At 46.0% G+C, this 22654-nt stretch overlaps 1 protein-coding gene and 1 long non-coding RNA gene across 2 annotated transcripts in view; one reads left to right on the top strand and one right to left on the bottom strand.

The window, feature by feature from the left end:
• The window catches only part of LOC134969339 (capping protein, Arp2/3 and myosin-I linker protein 3-like), a 1162896-nt gene that overhangs the window by 955424 nt on the left and 184818 nt on the right, over positions 1–22654 (top strand). Inside the window, exon 16 of the mRNA XM_063945252.1 lies at positions 14318–14375. Coding sequence (XP_063801322.1) covers positions 14318–14375 — 58 coding nt within the window. The remainder of the gene's footprint in view (positions 1–14317; positions 14376–22654) is intronic.
• LOC134969341 (uncharacterized) overlaps positions 1–22654 on the bottom strand; it is a 104698-nt gene that overhangs the window by 25128 nt on the left and 56916 nt on the right. The window contains exon 2 of the long non-coding RNA XR_010189451.1: positions 2256–2643. This is a non-coding gene — a long non-coding RNA (uncharacterized LOC134969341). The remainder of the gene's footprint in view (positions 1–2255; positions 2644–22654) is intronic.

Below are 22654 nucleotides of genomic sequence, written 5' to 3' on the forward strand. Positions count from 1 at the left end.
TGTTTCACTGGATGCCGAGAAGGCGTTAGACTTGGTCACTTACCCTATCCAAATGCTGCCCACATCCCTTTCCAAATCTGACATTGCGATTTGGACCCATTTATTCACTAAGTTTGTGTGGCATGGGTGACGTTCTCTGATTGCGGCTTCGAAGCTGCAACTGCCTAGATGTGAGGGCGGAGCGGATCTACCTGATATTGCTATATTTACTAAAGCTGTTTTCTTCTGAAACTGTATATTATTGACTGGCTCCTGACACGTAAGACCTATACCCAAGCTCCCTCTGAATTAGCCATGTTTACTCCGTACTCACCGGCAGCTCTCCTTCACACCCCCAGGAAGGATATCCCCCCCCCCATATTTTTCACAACATACTTTTCCACGATGTCTACTCGGCTTGGTGCTCAATATGTTCTAAACTCTCAAGACCTTTCTCGGTATCCCAATACGCTCCTTTTTGTGGTAACCCTTCTTTTCCTCCGGGACTTGACAATATGCTTTTCAGGCTCTTGAGTGAAAAGGGCATTTCTAAGATTAAAGATGTGTTTGACCCTGGAGGTGTTATCCTAACTTTCAAGGCTTTACAGGACAAGGCCCAATTGCCCCACTCCCAGTTTTTTATGTATTTGCAAGTTGCGCACTTTGCACGCACCAGGATGACCCGGATCCCTACTGTTGTTAACCAAGATCCTATACATAAACCAATGTTTCTGTTACTTTAAAAAAAACGAAATATGTTTGTTCTGACTTACTGATGTTGTCCAGAGATAAGTTGTGGTCCCGCAATGTTTCTGTATAGCACTTTGATATCCCTTCTATTTACACCCCGCAGCACTTACTTCGCTATTATGACAGCACCCTAAAGCATTTGTGTTGCTCCTGGCTACAGGAAGTGCACTTTAAATTCATTCATCGTGCCTACATATCTCAAGCCCACAGAAGGTATGAATGGCTGATGAATCTGGTTCCTGTCTCAAATGTAGACCCCTGAACGCCACGTTCTTTCATAGTTTTTGGTCTTGCCCAAAGATTCGGAAATTTTGGGAGAAAACAATGTGTTTTATTAACTCCATTTTACAACTCCGTTTACGTTGCAACCCTCTTGCCATGTTGTGCACCAATTTTTCAGAGTGGGACATAGGTCCAGATTCCAAATCCCTTTTTCATCTGCTTGCTGTCATAGTTACAGTGGCTAAAAAGGTGATACTTTGCAACTGGACATCCCCGGCCCCCCCTTCTTAGAAACTGTTAAAGCTATGCTTTTACAAATCTTATATTTTGACAAGCAAGCTGTTCTTCCGGCTACGGAGGCTGGCATTGAACGATTTTATAGCAAATGGGGTGTCTACATTGAGACTTTGGACCAACATACTCGATCCAAGATTCTGCAGGTTTTTAATACTACCTCATGGTTTTTGTATCGTCAGACTTCTTGATATGCACTGCATACTCTACTGCTGGTCCGGTGACCCTTTCTACTGATTCACATGTTTTGATGTGCTGAGAGGTTTCCTCTCTATTACACCCCCCCCTTCCTCCCCACCCTCCTTCTTTCTTTCTTTGCTCTCTTTTCCTCTCTTCTGTCCTTTTTGTTCTACATTATAAAGTTTGGGCGTATTGCTGAATCTGTACTCCTTTTATTTTTTCCATGATGCAACAGAGTTATTAGGCGTTGCTTATCCTTTATGTGGAGGGTATTCTTATTCTCTACTACACTTTGAAAATCTTTGTATATTTGTTGCGGATGGATGTGTAGCGGTGGGAGAGGAAGATAAGCCTAGCTGAGGAGTTGAGGACAGATTGGAGGGGAGCAAGATTGGAGCAAGTGAGGCCAGTGAGAAGAACGTTGCAGTAGTCGAGCCGTGAGATGACCAGTGAATGGATGATAAGTTTAGCTGCACTCTGGAGAGAAATGGCCTTATGTGAGCAATGTTGCGTAGCTGGAACTGACAGGATTACGCCAGAGCTTGGATGTGGGGTGCAAAGGAAAAGGAGGAGTCAAGAGTGATGCCCAAGCAGTGGAGTTGGGGAACAGGGGAGATGATGGTGTTGGCAACAGTGATAGAGATATTGGTAGGGGGTGTTACTCTAGCTGGGGGAAAGATAATGAGTTCAGTTTATCACCATGCTGTCCTTTTAACACTGCACTGCAGGTGACAATGGATACATAAGCTGGGTGTCAGGTCTGCCTGTGGCTTAGGTCTGTCAGTGTCAATGTACTACCTTAGACCCTTAGGACAAAGGTATTCACTTACTGGACCAGTTTTCAACAGTTCCTCACTGTTATAAGATGGCTGTGGCGTCCTTTCACTAAGCCCAGCGGTGTCCGGCCTCTGGCTGCGACATCTCACACTCGCTTACTCGGCACTTGTCTCTCCAGGAGCACCCCGCTGTTTCCTCTCTTCAGTTCTGCTTTCAGCACCCAGGATGACCCTGCGGCTGACACACGTTCTCAGCTCCCACTCTGCTCGTTCACTCAGCATGCATCCAGCACCTCAAGTCTCTCCAATCGACTCCTTCTTCTTCTTCCCAAGAGGCTCCTCTGTTCCCAGGCTTCTCTGCCCAATCAGCTTTTCACATCCAGACAAGGGTCCTTTCTTAACTCTTGCTATGCCAGCACTTTCCTTTTCTGCTGCTACGGACCTGTAAGCAACAATTTTCCATGGTGTCACATAAACATTGATCTTTTTATACACTGGCTACTGTATGGAATACATATTAATATTTATCACTATAGATGGTCTATAGTATAGGCTGTATCAAACAGATTTAAATAATATAAATAAGATAAGTGGTCAGTAAAAGGTTAAACATACTATAATAAATAAATAAATAAATAAATACCCAAACATAATAGAATCAATACTACATTTTCTATGCGCACATTATTCCACCTCATGGTAAGGTTCCTGTCTCTACTTCCTGGCAGCTACTCTTTGGTCCAGTGCACTGATTGATTACTCAGATACACACACACATCAAATGTGGTAGAAGAAGCTGCTACCACTCAGCATGTGTAGCAGCTCTATTCTGTCCCTTAAACTGCATGATGTGGCAGCCATGGGCGCGCCACTAACAGTTCTGCCGTGCCCTGGTACACGGAGGCCAATAGGGGAGGCGTGACCAGACCTGCACCTTTAAGAAAATTAAAATGATGCTCCCGATGCAGCCGCGAAGCGGCCATGCCTTCCACACAGTGTGGGGGGCACCTGTGTTCAACCCGGTGAGTGGCAGATGGCAAGGTGCGTGAATGATCACGCACCAGAGGACTGACTGTTGCTGCAGCTGCCTCTCTCCCCAGCTCAACACACAGCACTGATCTGCATGCACTGTGTTGGGGAAAGAGGCTGCTGTAGTGGCAGTCAGTTCTCTCCGTGCACGGGAGAGGGGAAGGGGGGCAGCGGAACCAAGGCCCCTACAACAGGCCCAGCCTGGGTAAGGAGTACCCGCTTTCCCTCTCTCTGTGGCACCGGTGGCTGCAGCTCTATTAAGCGTATTATATACCATTGCCATTGTTGTCCTAATTTGAGCCACTTGCAAAGAGGAGAAGGGTTTCTGGGCAACCGGACACCTTTGCTGCGTTTGCCTATGAGATTCATACTACTGCAAATTGACAAAATGCCCTGCAGAGTTAACAAATATAGGTATATTGGCTTTTTATTGTAGACAATCTAAAGGAACAGATCTTTTATCAGGTAGGTCCAGCAGCTTTCAAAAGACGTAACAAACAAAATAGTCCACAGTTCCATTTTAAACACAACTTTGGTTGTCTTTTATTTGCATCAAGCATAATACAGTACACAGGCTTTCCCTGGTTGTCTGGAGTTTCTGTGTTACAACTAAAGGTCAGCATACTGCTCAATGCCGCGATTCCGACTGGGGCACCATACCGCCGCCGGTCCGCCTGGATCACCATGCCAGTCCATGACACCCATAGAGGGAGAATATAACCTGTGGTGAGTGTAGCTCGCCACCGAGCCTGCAACGTGGTGAGCACAGCGAGCCAGCAAGGGGCTTAGTTGCGCTCGCCCCCCTATTGACATTCCACTGCTCGGGATACTGATGTCGGTATACTGCTATTCAGCATCCTGTGCGCCTTGCTAACATACCGAATCCCAACTACCAGCAAGCCTACTAACTGTCAGATATCTCCTACCAACCTGGCTAAACAAAACCATTTCTTACCTGCTATTACCCACAAGATCTGCACCATACACAAACAGCTATCTTCAATTTACACCAGAAAGCCCTGTCTGCATTCTTCAAAATATGTGACTAACTCAACTCCTGCATCCCATTATTCAGTATTTTTATTATATTTGCACAATAGCATAAGGGGCCTGATTTATGTTTGTAAGTAAAGCAAAAAAGCAAGCAACTGACCAAAACAATATTGCACTATATGTGGGCAGATGTAACATGTGCAAAGAGATTTAGATTTGAGTGTGGTGTGTTCAAACTGAAATCTAAATTGCAGTGTAAAAATAAATCTGTTCAGTATTTGTGGGCTACATGCAAAATCTTCCTGCACATGTTACATTTGCCCCACCTGCAGTGCGGGATGCAGTTAATTTGATGGCTGTCGGTATCCCGGCAATCAGGATACCAATGCCAAAATCGCGACAGACGCCAATGCCACCAGCTGGAATCCCAGCTCACAGGGGCTATTTCCACTCGTGGGTGTCCACGACACCCATAGAGCGGGAATTGAAAGGGGACTCTTTGCACTTGCCATCCTGCCAGCATACTGCCGGCCATATTGCTGCTGTCGGTATACTAACAGCCGGCATCCCGGCCACCGGTAAATCATACTGATCCCTGCAGTGCAACATGGCTTTGCCCAGTTGCTTAATTTTTTGCTTTACTTGCAAACATGAATAAGGCCCAAAGTGCACGTACCCTGGATACCACTAGTGAATTTCCATGCTACACCAATGTGACAAGGATGCTAACCTGAGTAAGAAGGCAAATTTAACATTTAACACTGTGCAAATTTACTGTACACTGCCACAATTTAAAAAAAAATAAAAAAGTACAAATTCCACAACATTTCAAGTACTGTCTGTCCTGACTGTGTGTCACACAATCTGTGTAATGTATGCTCTGAAGAAGTTAATTTTTTTTTTGTACATGCCGAGTTGTAAAAAAATGCTCAATACATGAACATCAGCATTCCAAGCAGATTGTGTGCCACTCTTAATCTGGTTCGGTATATTCTAAATGTAATCACATTAAAATTAGATTAGATTACTATAAATTGATAATTTTTTAAATGGTCAATTTCAAAAGGAACATACAGTATACTGTTAATGCTATCCGGGTAGGATCCTGAAGGTCGGGATCCCGGCTGTCAAAATACTGACGATGGAATCCCGACACTGGGGGTGATTCCGAGTTGTTCGCTCGCTAGCTGCTTTTAGCAGCATTGCACACGCTAAGCCGCCGCCCTCTGGGAGTGTATCTTAGTTTAGCAGAAGTACGAACGAAAGATTAGCAGAATTGCGAATAGAAATTTCTTAGCAGTTTCTGAGTAGCTCCAGACTTACTCAGCCATTGCAACCAGCTCAGTCCTTTTCGTTCCTGGTTTGACGTCACAAACACACCCAGCGTTTGCCCAACCACTCCCCCGTTTCTCCAGCCACTTCTGCGTTTTTCAACTCGAACGCCTGCGTTTTTCCGCACACTCCCATCAAACAACCAGTTTCCGCCCAGAAACACCCACTTCCTGTCTATCACACTACGATCAGCACAGCAATGAAAAAGCTTTGTTATGCCGTGAGTAAAATACCTAACTTTTGTGTAAAATAACTAAGTGCATGCGCTCTGCGAACCTTGCGCATGCGTAGTAAGCGACTAATCGCAGTGTAGCGAAAATCGACAACGAGCGAACAACTGGGAATGATCCCCACTGGTCAGAATTCCGGCGCCATCATCCCGAATGAGATCACAATGCCTGCGCCGGCATCCTGACAAGCAGGAACCCGATCGAGTGACTGCCGGCCTGCCGGAGAGGTAAGCCACGGGGGAGGGGAGGGTTAGGATGTGGGAAGGAGGCATTTAGTTTAAGGCTGTGCAGAGGGGGGTTAGGTTTAGGCTGCAGGGGGAGGTTTAGGTTTAGGCACCACTATGGACTGTTAGGGTTAGGCTGCGAGAGGTGAGGGTTAAGGACCGCATACATTAGAGCGATAATGCCCGATTTCATCCGATTTCGCAAATTCTTCCTGATATATCGGGTGAAATCAGGCATTTTTGAGGTGTTTCCGATCCAATCTTATCCGATGCGTGTTCCCTCTGAGCATCGGATCAGATCCTCCAGATTGAATGTGCTGCACATTCAATCAGGTCCGACCTGGGAGCATGGCTGGGATCGCCCAAGATACATCATTGTATGCAGAAGGACTGCTATCGCCTGCGACATGTGGTTGCATAAGTGTATGGGTGTCAGGAATCGGCGGTCAGCTGCGTCTCACCTACCAGCGCGCTGGTGTGCAGACCTCCGGAGGTCATGGCCTCAGCCGCGGCTGTACGGATGCGCTGACCGCGAGCGTCATTTCCCGTGTCGCTGAGTGCTCCTGAGTCTGGCCCTGCGGTTGTGTTCTGCTGTGTGCCGGCATCCGGTCCGTGTGGATGCTGCTGTGATTCCTGCTTCCAATCCAGGCCTGAGTTTCCAGCCAGAACACTGCGACCAATCACTGCAGGGAAAGGGGTATAAGTTCCTGTCCGGGGCTCACTCTCATCGCCTCGGACAACGAGTCACATACCCTGTGTCTAGTTCTCCAGTTCCTGCGTTCCTGTTCCCAGCGTTCCTTTGTGGATACTTCACTGGTTCCAGATTCCTCTACTACAGCTCTCCTGTTACTCCGGACTTCAGCTACATCCAGCTTCAAAACCCATCAGCAGTAAGAGACTCTCCTCAGGTGTTCTTTCCTATTACTTACCTGTGCACTAATTGTCAGCTTACCATCTGTGCAAACTCAGCCGCATAACATCTACTGGGTTAGAGACTGTCTCCAGCTTTTAGCCTAAGTGTGGCTATATGGATTTGTGCTTTAAACAGAGACTGTGAGTTACTCATATATTCCGGAGTTCTGCTTTCATCATCATTATCCGTTTATCCTGTGTTATTCAGAGACTGTGTATTTTCAAATACTACCGGAGTTCTGTTATTTCATCGGCATTTCATTATCAAGTTATTTACGTTCTGCTGCAAGAGACTTTTATGTTATTTGGATTCTGTTATCTGTCATTGATTTCTTCTTTACCGGTTTCATCCTATTTAGTATTTGTTCCATCTGCTTAACATTAATAAATATCAGCGCTTATGCGCAGGACCTTATTATTGCCTCCCCGCCTTATACATCGCACCAACACTGACCCACTAGCGCTCCCACCGGGGACAGACAAATCCAGAGGCCTGACAGTTTGTCCGAGGCCCAAGGACCCGGACGGTGGTCAGAGTGTGGGGTCAGGGACACCCCAAGGCTTAGTATCATGACTAGATGGTCAAGAGGCTGCGCAGCAGCAGATTATACAATACCTGCAGGAAATGTCTTCTCGTTTAGATACTCTGCAACAGTCATTTTCAACCTCAGCTCCTCCAGTGTCCTCATCAGTTTCTGCTCCTGTTCCTAGTTCCATAGTTTCTACCTCTCCAGTTGCTCCTATTCCAATGTCTCGCATCCATCTTCCTACACCAAATAAATTCGATGGTAATCCTAAAATATGTTGTGGATTGATTTTTGAATCAATGCGAAGTCCACTTTGAATTGCAACCACAGAACTTTCCAACACCTAGAACAAAGGTTGCATATATTGTCTCTCTGTTAGCTGGTTCTGCTCTGAATTGGGTCTCTCCGCTGTGGGAGCGATCAGATGCACTACTGAATAATTATACAGAGTTTGTTGCCGCATTCCGACGCATCTTTGACGAGCCTGGGCGTACGACTTCTGCTTCTTCAGACCTCCTTCAGATCCGCCAGGGAACACGTACTGTAGGTCAGTACGTCATCCAGTTCCAGACATTGGCATCAGAGGTGAAGTGGAACAACCAGGCATTGGTTGCCGCCTTCTGGCATGGTCTGTCTGACCGCATAAAGGATGAATTGACTACTCGAGATTTACCAGAGCAACTGGAGGCCCTAATCTCTCTGTGTCAAGTTAGATCTACGTGTACGCGAGCGAGCCTGTGAACGTTCTCGAGGTGATCTTCGCAAGCAACGAGTTATGCCTCCTGTACAGTCTCCACCTATCATTGCTGACGAACCTATGCAGGTGAACAAATTTCGTTTAACACCTGAGGAGCGGTCCAGAAGATTAAAGGGAAGACTGTGTCTCTACTGTGCTGCGGATGGTCATCTGATTGGCTCCTGCCCTGCTCGGTCGGGAAACGCCAGGTCCTAACTTGCAAAGGAGGAGTCAAGTTAGGGACCTTGAATAAAGCTCCTTCATCTCAAGATTTAATATTGCCTGTCACTCTGGAAATGCCAGATGGACTTCAGTCCTTGTCTGCTTTAGTGGATTGTGGTGCTGCTGGGAATTTTATTACACAAGCTGCAGTGGATAGACTTTCTCTCCCAGTGTCAAAGCTGTCTCATCCGGTTTATCTTACTGCCGTAGACGGAAGCCGTATTGCTGAAGGATCCATCACCCTGCAGACCAAGCCGGTAGTTCTGGGAGTGGGCTTCCTGCATTCTGAGCTCATCCAATTCCTGGTTATACCAAAAGCTACCTATGAGATTGTACTGGGTATGCCTTGGCTTCAATTGCACAATCCACAATTTGACTGGTCTACCTTACAGTTGACGGCGTGGAGTTCCTCCTGTCTCCAGTCATTCTTAGCTCAAGTATGTCCAATAAAATCCACAAGTGTAAAGCCCCAGTCTGGTCTTCCACAGGCTTATCAGGAATTCACTGACGTCTTCAGTGAGAAAGTTGCTGATGTCTTACCGCCTCATAGAGAATGGGACTGTCCCATTGATTTGGTTCCAGGGAGCAAGCCACCTAGAGGGCGAACATATCCTCTTTCAGTTCCAGAAACTCAAGCAATGAGCGAATATATTAAGGAGAATGTACAAAAAGGGTTTATCCGTCCATCTTCTTCTCCGGCCGGTGCAGGATTCTTCTTTGTTAAGAAAAAGGATGGAGGACTACACCCCTGTATTGATTATCGGGGTTTAAATGACATCACGATTAAAAACAGCTACCCGTTACCCCTCATCACAGAGCTGTTTGACAGAGTCAGAGGTGCCTCCATTTTCACGAAACTGGATCTTCGCGGGGCTTACAATTTAATCAGGATTCGAAGTGGTGATGAGTGGAAAACCGCCTTCAATACTCGTGACGGCCACTACGAATATCTAGTGATGCCCTTCGGCTTGAGTAATGCCCCGGCTGTGTTCCAAAACTTCGTCAACGAAGTATTTAGAGATCTCCTGTATAAGTGTGTGGTTGTTTACCTCGATGACATCCTGATATTTTCCCGTGATTTAGTTACTCATCGCCAACAGGTAAAAGAGGTTCTTCGACGTCTTCGGCAGAATCATCTGTATGGCAAACTATCTAAATGTACGTTTGAAGCTTCTTCATTACCTTTCCTGGGATACATTATTTCCGGAACAGACCTTCAAATGGACCCAGCTAAACTAGAAGCCATAGAGAACTGGTCTCTTCCAACAACACTCAAGTCAGTTCAACGTTTTATTGGCTTCGCTAACTACTACAGGAAGTTTATTAAGGTCTTTTCCACATTAATAGCCCCAGTTACCTGCCTAACCCGAAAAGGGGGAAATCCTTCCCAATGGTCTGATGAGGCACTGTCTGCTTTTCATAAAATAAAACAGGCTTTTATTTCAGCTCCCGTGTTACAACAGCCAGATGTCAACAAGGCTTTCATCTTGGAAGTAGACGCCTCAACGGTTGGCGTGGGCGCAGTTCTGTCACAAGTGGGCGTTGATGGTAAGACTCACCCTTGCGGGTTTTTCTCTCGTAGATTCTTGCCCGCAGAAATGAACTATACCATCGGTGACCAGGAGCTGTTGGCAATCAAATTGGCCCTTGAAGAATGGAGATATCTGCTGGAGGGTGCGAGATTCCCTATTGCCATCTACACAGATCACAAGAACCTTCTTTATTTGAAGGCAGCACAGTGTCTGAATCCCCGACAAGCAAGGTGGGCCCTATTCTTTTCTCATTTTGATTTTAAGTTGATGTTTAGACCTGGCTCACAAAATGTTAAGGCGGATGCATTAATTCGCTCTATGAGCTCAACTGAAGAATCATCAGAACAAGCTGCTCGACCCATATTAAATCCTGTGGTGTTCGCAGCTACAGGGGTGTCCCAAGTTCCACCTCCAGGCAAGATGTTTGTCTCCCCTGAGCTTCGTCCAAACCTCCTGTCCTGGGCTCATACATCTAAATTTACTGGTCACCATGGAGTCTTAAAAACTTTCAAGTTTCTGTCCCAAACTTATTGGTGGCCTCATATGAAAGTAGATGTTCAGGAATTCATAGCTTCATGTCCCAAATGTGCTCAGCACAAAGTTCCTCGTCAGGCTCCTGCAGGCCAATTGCTACCAAATTCCATTCCCAAACGCCCCTGGTCTCATTTATCAATGGACTTCATTTCCGATCTTCCTCCCTCTAATGGATATGATACCATCTGGGTGGTGGTGGATAGGTTTTCAAAAATGGCACATTTCATCCCACTCATGGGTTTACCCTCTGCTCCCAAGCTGGCACAGTTATTTCTTCGTGAAATCTTTAGGTTACATGGACTTCCAACAGAAATAATATCTGACCGTGGTGTGCAGTTTGTGGCAAAGTTTTGGAGGGCTCTATGTTCTGCGCTACAGGTCAAACTTAAGTTCTCTACGGCCTATCACCCTCAAACAAATGGGCAGACGGAGAGGGTTAATCAAGAGCTTGAGACCTATCTAAGACTGTATATTTACTCTTCACAGGATAACTGGGTAGATTTATTGCCTTGGGCGGAATTTGCTCATAATTTCCGATATCATACTTCCACAGATACAACTCCTTTTTTCGCAGTTTATGGTCAACATCCTAGAGTACCAGATTTTCAGGAATTATCTGTCATAGACGTGCCCGCAGCTGCTTCTGCTCTTCAGCGGTTCTCTCAAATTTGGAAGAAGATTCATCTGTCTCTTCAGAAGGTTTCTCAGCGGTATAAAATGTTTGCTGATCGAAAAAGATGAGCTGTTCCCAGTTTAAAGCCAGGCGACAAAGTCTGGTTATCTACTCGGAATCTGTCTCAGAGTTCCTTCGATTAAATTTGCCCCACGGTTTATTGGACCATTCCCAGTAGAAAGTGTTATTAATCCGGTGGCTTATAAATTAAAACTGCCTTCCTATTTGAAAATTCCCAACTCATTCCATATTTCTCTTCTCAGACCACTAATTCTCAATCGTTTCCAGAGAGCGCTTCCAGTAGGCCCAAAGGTACAAACTCATTGGGGCGTGGAATACGAGGTGGAAAAGATCTTGGACTCTCGTCATAGCTACGGTCATTTGCAATACCTAATTGACTGGTCTGGATATGGTCCTGAAGAGAGAAGTTGGGTCAACGCTACGGATGTGTACGCTCCACGGTTGGTACAAGCCTTCCACAGACTCTTCACTGCCAAGCCTCGTGGGTGTTCGGAGTCCACCCATAAAGGAGGGGGTACTGTCAGGAATCGGCGGTCAGCTGCGTCTCACCTACCAGCGTGCTGGTGTGCAGGCCTCCGGAGGTCATGGCCCCAGCCGCGGCTGTACAGATGCGCTGACCGCGAGCTTCATTTCCCGTGTCACTGAGTGCTCCTGAGTCTGGCCCTGCGGTTGTGTTCTGCTGTGTGCCGGCATCCGGTCCGTGTGGATGCTGCTGTGATTCCTGCTTCCAATCCAGGCCTGAGTTTCCAGCCAGAACACTGTGACCAATCACTGCAGGGCAAGGGGTATAAGTTCCTGTCCGGGGCTCACTCTCATCGCCTCGGACGAGTCACATACCCTATGTCTAGTTCTCCAGTTCCTGTTCCCGGCGTTCCTTTGTGGATACTTCACTGGTTCCAGATTCCTCTACTACAGCTCTCCTGTTACTCCGGACTTCAGCTACATCCAGCTTCAAAACCAATCAGCAGTAAGAGACTCTCCTCAGGTGTTCTTTCCTATTACTTACCTGTGCACTAATTGTCAGCTTACCATCTGTGCAAACTCAGCCGCATAACATCTACTGGCTTAGAGACTGTCTCCTGCTTTTAGCCTAAGTGTGGCTATATGGATTTGTGCTTTAAACAGAGACTGTGATTTACTCATATATTCCGGAGTTCTGCTTTCATCATCATTATCCATTTATCCTGTGTTATTCAGAGACTGTGTATTTTCAAATACTACTGGAGTTCTGTTATTTCATCTGCATTTCATTATCAAGTTATTTACGTTCTGCTGCAAGAGACTTTTATGTTATTTGGATTCTGTTATCTGTCATTGATTTCTTCATTACCGATTTCATCATATTCAGTATTTGTTCCATCTGCTTAACATTAATAAATATCAGCGCTTATGCGCAGGACCTTTATATTGCCTCCCCGCCTTATACATCGCACCAACACTGACCCACTAGCGCCCCCGCCGGGGACAGACAAATCCAGAGACATGACAATGGGGCCCTTTAGGTTTAGGCTGTAGTAAGAGAGGGTTAGGGGCTGAGGGGTAGCATGCTTACCCGACCCCTGTTGGGATTCTAAACAGCGTGATGCTGCGGATGGCATTCTGGCCACCGGCATTTCAGCCCCAACCCCTGTTAACATACTTAAGTTTACACATTGGCAATGGCAATACTTTTGAGAAATTACAATTTACATGTATGTACCATACACTCTTGGCATCATTGCAATGTCACTCTCATTACTTCACTGAGAAGCTTCTGCTAAAAAAAAAAAAATATGTATTGCTGAAAATACAACAATGCAAGATGTGGCATAAAATAAATAAAAAAAAATATATATAGTATACCACCACCTAGTAACTGAACTTGTAGTGTACTGTATCTTCCTTTCTCAAATATAAAATCCCTGGTCATTTGGTATCTTTTATCAGTCACTCATGCCTACTCACCTCCCTAATTTGTTGATCAATGGTCAATTCTACTGCCATGGGAAACGGTATCCAGTCTATAGATCTATACTAAAAATGTCAATAAGTCGACCACTAATGGTCGACATGCATTAGGTCGACAGGGTCAAAAGGTCAGCATGTAAAAGATAGACAATTCAAAAGGTCAACAGATTCAAAAGGTCATCGGGTTTCAAAGGTCAACCTGACAATGGTTGACACACGATAGTCGACACAAGTTTGTTTGTTTTTTATCAACTTCCTCATACTCTACCATCTACATAGACTACGATTGGGTATAGTAACCTTGGCCAAAGCATGGCGTGAGAACCAAGCCAAGTGAGGGGACGCGGTACACTAATGGGACTTTTTGTGATAACCCCCCCCCCCCCAAAAAAAAAATAATAATAATAAATAATTGTCTCAACCTTTTTATGTGTCGACCATTTCCATGTCGACTTTTTGACCCTGTTGACCTTTTCTATTGTCTACCTATTTGCCCTGTTTACCTAATGCATTTTGACCATTAGTGGTCAACCTATTGACTGTAGACCTTTTAAGTGTAGATATAATGATCCACACCCATGGGAAACAAGAAAATAATTTACTTTTAAATGCTACAACAACTAATTTTTTTCTTGTGTGAAGTGCTTGGAGTGAATTACAGGGCGCTTACATTTGTATACCTCCCAAAATTGCTGCTCCTGGAAACAGGACCCTGCACACTCTGAAGACTCAGTTTTCATTACTGTGGGGGCATGCTGAGCACTCTCAGAGATGCTGGGTTGACCTCAGGCTATCTCTGTAATATGAATAGATGTTGTGCGTACAGTTATGTCACTAGCAGGATGACAGTGATTCCCCCTTCCAAACCCCCCTCCTCCAGTATGAAAATTCAACCCGCTAGTGGGACAGCGGGGCAGTCCCAAAAAGACTGTTGAGAGGTACTGTATGCATTTGTAACATACTGTAGCTTGCTATGTCCAGTAGCAGAATTGATTGTTGGTTAGGTATTGTGGCCAGTATATCTCACAAGTAGCAGCAGCTCCGAATATAGGACCTCTGTAAGTTCTTCAAGTTGGGAGAAAATACAATTTTAGTTCTGTGTAGACACCTTTAAGATTAGAGTACAAAGCAGTTCTTAAGATAAAATGATGTTACAATTGTGCATTTTATGCATGTGTTAATAACGAGTTTCTTTTTATTTTAGCACCTCTGTGGCAGAAGTTCTTCATCGCATTGTCCAGCTGCTACAAGATGAAGATTGTGTATGTGTTTTAAATATCTTAAATTAATTGCAAATTTAAAAAATATATTGTGCCCAGGGCTGTAACTAGGGTGGTGCGGTCAGTGTGGCAGCACAGAGTATAGGTGCCCTGTGGGTGGAAATTGTCCACCGCAATCTACAGAGCACCTGCTGCAATGTATATTACTAATATACATCTGAGTGGCAGTCATATAGCTTCATCTCTTATTAGTGTGCACTGTGCTGTCCTGACTCCTAATGACTGAGATGAGTTAGCTTCACCTTCCCCTGCTCTTGCCTCCAGCTCCTGCAGTGTCTGAAGGGAGAAAAGTCATCAAGTCTCCCCAGACTCAGTGACTGCTGCAGGGCATAGTGAAGTTGTAATACACATTTATTGTCAAGCTGCTCAGTCAGATTATGATGTCACTCAGGTGCTTCTTAATTAACCCTTACTAATTTCTTTATTTTCACCCTGTGTGCTGCCCTGGGGTGGCCAACTTGTGCCGGCCTGATGGGGACCTGCGCCCCAGACCCATACCTAGTGTTAGGGACCCCCAGTGAGACAGAGACACCTTGCTATTTGGCCTGGTGGCTTAACCCTATTTCTGCAGATGTAAGCAACCAAAATCTGTGCATTTTCTGATATTATGTAGTGTTATTTTTCACTATGTGTGCATTAGGGATACCAATATGTATTTTCTTACATAGTGAAGTTGTGGCCTAAGGAGCCATAGCTGGGTGCAACTAAAAGAAAAACAGCACAGCATCTTGCCTTAAATACGTCCTGACCCCTGGAATGATGTTGAGGATGGGGAGGAATGATGATGAGCGAGGAAATGAGTAAGAGGACAATGAGGAGGGAAATGAGAATGAATGATGATGATGGATGATGATGATGATGATGATAATGATAATGAGGGGGAAATGAGGATGATAATAAGGAAGAGGAATAATGATGACGGGGAGCAAGAATGAAGAAGAATGATTATACAGAGATGGAATGATGAAGATGAGAAGGAATGATGAGGAGGAGGGGGAAATGAGGAGGAAGAATGATGATGATGAGGAGGGGAAATGAGGCAGAATGATGATGATGATAATGAGGAGAAGGAAAAATGATGAGGAGGAGGAATGAGAAGGACGTTTGGCAGCCATTTAAATTAAATGACATTTAGGCATGATAATAATAATAATACAGGTTGAGTATCCCTTATCCAAAATGCTTGGGACCAGAAGTATTTTGGATATCGGATTTTTCTGTATTTTGGAATAATTGCATACCATAATGAGATATTATGGTGATGGGACCTAAATCTAAGCACAGAAGGCATTTATGTTTCATATACACCTTATACACACAGCCTGAAGGTCATTTTAGCCAATATTTTTAATAACTTTGTGCATTAAACAAAGTGTGTCTACATTCACACAATTCATTTATGTTTCATATACACCTTATACACACAGCCTGAAGGTCATTTAATACAATATTTTTAATAAATTTGTGTTCTAAACAAAGTTTGCGTACAATGTGCCATCAGAAAACAAAGATTTCACTATCTCAGTCTTACTCCAATAATTCCGTATTTCGGAATATTCCGTATTTCGGAATATTTGGATATGGGATACTCAACCTGTAATAATAATAATAATAATAATAATATTACTGTGCTGTGGATAAGGTACTAATGTAGCAGGTGACCACTAAATGATAAATGTCTTCTTGTTTTGTTTTCTATAATCTTATTTAAATGAAGACAGGCTGTGTGACATAACATATATAAGGGGTAATATGGGGTATAATGTATATAAGGGGTACTGCTGTGTGGCATACAGTAATTTGTAAAAGGGGCTCTATTGTGGTGTAACATGTATAACGGACACTATTGTGTATGAATTGTGAATAACAGACATTACTGTACAGGGTGATTCTCCAGAAAGTGATCATTGTCTCGTGCATCACACGCTTTTTTTTTTTTTCCTTTTAAACTGGTCTGTTTACAAAAATTGTTGTTATATGAAAACTTAATTGCTTAGTATCAATGCCTTTCCCCAGGGGTGGCCAGACTTTTGGAGTCGGCGATCTACTTTGAAAGCTAAAAAGCTTTCGTGATCTACCTAGGAGGAATAATAGCGCGCAACCAGGGCATGGCATAACAAACAAGTGGGCGTGTTATAACAAAAAGTGGGCGTGGTATAACAAAAAAAAGGGACAGCCTTGCTGCACAGAGTGTAATGACTGTCTCGCATGAAATAACACATTGACCCCCACAGGTAAAAACCTCAAACACATATGCCCCCACAGTGCCAGATACACATATGCCCCCACAGTGCCATGTGCCCACAGTACCAGATATGCCCCCACAGTGCCAGATACAGATATGCCCCCACAGTGCCAGATATGCCCCCAAAGTGCCAGATTACAGATATGCCCCCACAGTGCCATGTGCCCACAGTGCCAGATATGCCCCCACAGTGCCAGATATGACACCACAGTGCCAGATACAGCTATGACCCCACAGTGCCATGTGCCCACAGTGCTAGATATTCCCCCCACAGTGCCAGATTACAGATATGTCCCCACAGTGCCATGTGCCCGCAGTGCCAGATATGCCCCCACAGTGCCAGATATGCCCCCACAGTGCCATATTACAGATATGCCCCACAGTGCCATGTGCCCGCAGTGCCATATATGCCCCCACAGTGCCACATATGACCCCACTGTGCCACATATGCCCACAGTGCCAGATATGCCCCCATAGTAGTGCTCACCGTGCTGTGTGGAGAGCGCAGCCCTGCCCCTCAGTCTGGTCTCCAGCGGTGACGCCAGCGTGTATATCTCAAATCAGGCGCCGGTCCGCGAGCTCTGATTGGCTAACGAACCGGCACCTGATTTGAGCTATACACTCCGCCGTCACTGCCGGAGACCAGACTGAGTGGCAGGGCGGCAGGCAGGAGAGGCGCAGCTTAGGGTGGATGGGCGGCGGATCGCGATCGACTGGTCGCATGTCCGCGATCGACCAGTCAATTGCGATCGACTGTTTGGCCACCCCTGCCTTACCCTGTAATTTAAGACCCACTAAAATCTTGGTATTTTGGTAAAGTATGTAATTTGAATTTGTGTAGCTGTCCTGTGCATCATGGAGAATCGCCTGACAGTGTAATGTGAATAACGGACACTACTGTGTGGTGTAATGTGAATTGGTAATATTCTGTGGCCACGCACCTTCCCTGTGAAGCACACTATCGCTATTTCAGATTTAGAGGGTAGCACCAATGCTCTTTCTGTTGCAGGCCACCAAAATGTCTAGTTACGGCTTGGATTGTGCCACTCAAATATCGGTAAATAGCAAGTATACAGTATTCAATTCCATAATAGACTGGTGATCACATATAGGCAGGCAGGATTATAATAATACAACACATGCAGTAATGGCCTACATAGAGAGTGGTTTTATGTAACCAATTGCAAAGTGCTAATATACAGTAGCTAAAACCTCACTAATAATTGAAGATACTTTGTAAAACAAAACCTTATAGATAACTTACAATTCTTCTATATATTACATTAATATTTATTTTAATTATTTCAGTAGCTGCCTGTTGTGTGTTATACTGTAGGTGCATGTTTCATTGGCACCTACCTCTGTTTTACCTGGGGTTTACTATCAGATACTAGCTCAATCTCATTTACCCTCAGGTCCTTGCAGAGGCCCTGAACGTGCACATTTCTTTAAAACAGTTTAGGTACAGCAGGTACAATGGTAACATTGTATAAGTGAAAGCTATAACAATAATATAAACCAGATACACCAATTTCTTTATTTGCTTAAAATAAATTGAGAAAACTTTATTTTATTGACAAATTTTTGCTCCACATCTTTTTTTAGTTATGATGTTTCTAAAATTGAGTTTATATTTGAAAATTTTCCTTTCAAAATACATTGTTTGAAAATGTAAAACCCTCCTGCTGCTCACCAAACCAACAAAATACAGAAAAAAAATGAGATTTATGGTAAGAACTTACCGTTGTTAAATCTCTTTCTGCGAGGTACACTGGGCTCCACAAGGATTAACATCGGGGTGTAGAGTAGGATCTTGATCCGAGGCACCAACAGGCTCAAAGCTCTGACCTTCTTCCCAAGATGCATAGCGCCACCTCCTGTATCACCCTGCGTCCGTGCACAGGAGCTCAGTTTCGTTAACCAGCCCAATGCAATAGCAGGTGCCAGAGACGACAATCGCTCATAGTCAACACCACCACACACTCACCACAGGAGAGGGTGTCAGCGGCTAATGCCACACCAACCCAAAGAAGCTAAGTGCGTCAGGGTGGGCACCTTGTGGATCCCAGTGTACCTCGCAGAAAGAGATTTAACAACGATAAGTTCTTACCCTAAATCTCATTTTCTGCTGCGGAGTACATTGGACTTCACAAGCATTAACATTGGGAATGTCCTAAAGCAGTTCCTTATGTGAGTGGATGCACTGTAGCGGGCACAAGAACCCGGTGTCCAAAGGAAGCATCCTGGGAGGCAGAAGTATCGAAGGCATAGAACCTCATGAACTTGTTCACTGAGGACCACGTAGCCGCCTTGCACAATTATTCAAAGGTCGCACCACGGTGGGCCGCCCAAGAAGGTCCAACCGACCGAGTAGAACGGGCTTTAATTGTAGCAGGAGCTGGACGCCTAGCCTGTACATAAGCATGTGCAAGCACCATTCTAATCCAACTGGCCAGAGCCTGCGTGGAAGCAGGCCAGCCACGTTTGTGAAAACCAAACAGTACAAACAGAGAATCAGATTTCCTAATGGAGGATGTTCTCTTCACATAGATACGGAGAGCCCGTACCACATCCAAAGACCGCTCTTTGGAAGACAACTCAGAAGAATTAAAGGCCAAAACCACAATCTCCTGGTTAAGGTGGAATAAAGACACCACCTTGGGTAAATAACCCGGTCGCGTTCTAAGAACCGCCCGGTCACAATGAAAATTCAAATGGGGGGACTTACAGGATAAGGCAACCAAGTCCGAGACCCTTCTAACTGAAGCAATAGCCTGCAAAAACAGCACCTTAAGGGACAGCCACTTAAGGTCAGCAGAAGCAAGAGTATCAAACGGAGACTCTTGCAAGGCCTCCAGAACCACCAACAGATCCCAAGGGGCCACAGGTGGTACAGGAGGAGGCTGAATCCGCAACACGCCCTGAGTGAAGGTATGAACATCAGGTAGAGTAGCAATCTTTTTCTGAAACCAAATCGACAAGGCAGAAATATGAACCTTGAGGGAGGCCAGGCCTAGCTCCAGGCCCTGTTGTAGAAAAGGCCAACAGTTTGGCCGTGCTAAACTTGAAAACGTTATGATTGTGAAACGCACACCAAGTAAAGTAAGCATTCCAGACCCTATAGTAAATCCAAGCAGAAGCCGGCTTACGGGCCTTCAACATAGTTTGAACGACCGCCTCAGAAAAACCCTTGGCCCTCATGACGGAAGCTTCAAGAGACATGCCGTTAAATCCAGACTGGCCAAGTCCTGGTAAACACAAGGGCCCAGAATGAGGAGATCTGGTCATTGTGGAAGTAGGAAGGAGCGATCCAACGAGAGGCCCCGAAGATCCAGTGCCGCCTAGGCCACGCTGGTGCAATCAGAAGTACAGATGGGTCCTCCGTTATCTTGACTGGCTGAGGCGTTAGTCACGATTGGACATACGCAGCGTACCGGGTCGCAGGGAGGCGCACCTAGTCACAGAGAGTCACGCCTAATCGCAAGGAGGCGCACAGAGCGTTTGACGTTACCTTTACATGTAATACCTGCGATCATCCACCAGATTTTGTTTTTTACAATCACCATGCATGCATGTGGTCTCCCGTAAAATAAAATACTGAGATACATAGTAAGAACTACTTTACTAATGCGTCTCATTACGCCGCATACAGTAAATACAGCGTCTCATTACGCTACATTATTTCATACAGTATATACAGTACAGACGCAAATAGTACAGCATATATGATCCATTTACAGTACTTTAGGAATATGTAAGCGTCCAAGTCCCTCAGACAAAGCAACATAAAACCAGTAGTGTACACTGACGCAAATGGACGTGTTAGAACTTAGAAGTACATTGTTGCCTATTGATATTAGGAATATTGTATGTTAGCGTCCTAATCCCGTAGCCATTACAGCATAATCAAAACTAATGGATTTATTCATCTGTCGGCGGCGAAGTGGTGAAGTGTTCCGCTTCCTATACTTAGAGTCCCGGGTTCGATTCCTAAAGTACGAATGCATGTTAGTTTTTTCCAGACACTTTATTATTATTTTTTTATTTACATAAACCAGGGCAAAGCTTCAGGAGCGGTTCAACTGTTAAGGTTCTATGCACCGTACGGTACACATACAATTCTGTAGCAGGGCAGACCCAATTAAAATGGCTACCGCCTGCGACTCCTTGCCCCATGGAGGCACTCGGCTATGGAGCAAGTAACAGCACAGATTTTGCAGGCTATGGGCCAATGCTGAAGGAGCGTCACAATCCCGTAGCTAAAATAAAATACACAGGAGCGATAGGGATTAACGAGGTCTGTCACGAACCTCGGGCAGCGGCGACCGCGCTTGTCCCTGCGGGTGGCCTGGTCTGCCCGGCGCCTCTCTTCCCCTGTCAGTCTCCGGCTTCAGCGGCGGGTCGGCGCTGCTCTCCGGCGGCTTCCCGGAAGCAAGGGCGCCGCCATCACAAGCAAGGGCAAGGAGGCGGAGCAGGTCTGACGTCACCTGCCTGCTCCGCCAATCAGGCTAGGGCGGGGAATTTAAAATCAGATACCAGGCAGAGATCCGATGCCTGAGTATCTTCGTTTCTCCTGTGGAAGCTATGATCCAGAGCTCCCTCGTCCCTGCAAGCATCCTGTGCTTCCAAGCATCCTGTCCCTGCAAGCATCCTGTGCTTCCAAGCATCCTGTCCCTGCAAGCATCCTGTGCTTCCAAGCATCCTGTCCCTGCAAGCATCCTGTGCTTCCAAGCATCCTGTCCCTGCAAGCATCCTGTGCTTCCAAGCATCCTGTGCCTACAAGCAACCTGTGCTTCCAAGCATCCTGTGCCTACAAGCAACCTGTGCTTCCAAGCATCCTGTGCCTACAAGCACCTCCGTGCCTCCAGTTACCTCCGTGTCTCCAAGCACCTCGTGCCTCCAAGCACCTCCGTGCCTCCAAGCACCTCCGTGCCTCCAAGCACCTCGTGCCTCCAAGCACCTCGTGCCTCCAAGCACCTCCGCGCCTCAAGCACCTCCGTGCCTCCAGTTACCTCCGTGCCTCCAGTTACCTCCGTGCCTCCAGTTACCTCCGTGCCTCCAAGCACCTCCGTGCCTCCAAGCACCTCGTGCCTCCAAGCACCCCGTGCCTCCAAGCACCTCCGCGCCTCAAAGCACCTCCGTGCCTCCAGTTACCCCCGTGTCTCCAAGCACCTCGTGCCTCCAAGCACCTCGTCCCTCCAAACACCTCGGTGTCTCCAAACACCTCCGTGCCTCCAAGCACCTCCGTGCCTCCAAACACCTCCGTGCCTCCAAGGGTCTCCCAGCACTCCCTGTACTCCCAGTACCTCAGTGCCTTCAATACCACAGTGTCTCCAATATCTCAGTACCCCAGCCTTCATTATTTCTACAAGTCTTGTCTTACAGGAGACCTACAAGAATTCCTCTGGGCCTCCCGCCTGCCGTCTTAGTTCTGCATGAGGAAGACCTACATCCGGCCATCTCTACTACGACCCAGTGGCGGTTCCTCTTCCCGGTCATCGGAAGAAGCCCCGAGTCCACAACACTCCCAAACCAGGTCAGTGATAGTATACTCAGGCCTCATGGACTCGGGGGATCGGAACACGGACTCTAGTGCCATCCAGAACCTGGCTTCTCGAGTGCAAAGTCAGGAAGCAGCACAAGGTCAGGTGATGCAGTACCTCCAGCAGTTGTCCGGGCGTCTGGATCAGATTCAGGCGTCTCTGGCCTCAGTAATTCCGGCTCCTGTTCCAGCAGTCGCACCAGTTGCCGTTGCCAGCAATGTTCAACCATCGGCCGGTGTCACTCCACGCCTTCAGTTGCCTACTCCGTCCCGCTATAATGGGAATCCCAAAAATTGTCGTGGTTTCTTGAACCAGTGCGAGGTACATTTCGAGCTACTTGCACACAACTTTCCTACAGACCGGTCCAAGGTAGCATATATTATTTCTCTGTTGGAAGGTTCTGCTTTGGATTGGGTGTCTCCATTATGGGAACGATCTGATCCCATGGTTTCCAACTACACCAACTTCATCTC

Source organism: Pseudophryne corroboree, chromosome 11, assembly GCF_028390025.1.
Source record: "Pseudophryne corroboree isolate aPseCor3 chromosome 11, aPseCor3.hap2, whole genome shotgun sequence".
In the NCBI taxonomy this organism is placed as follows: Eukaryota; Metazoa; Chordata; class Amphibia; order Anura; family Myobatrachidae; genus Pseudophryne; species Pseudophryne corroboree.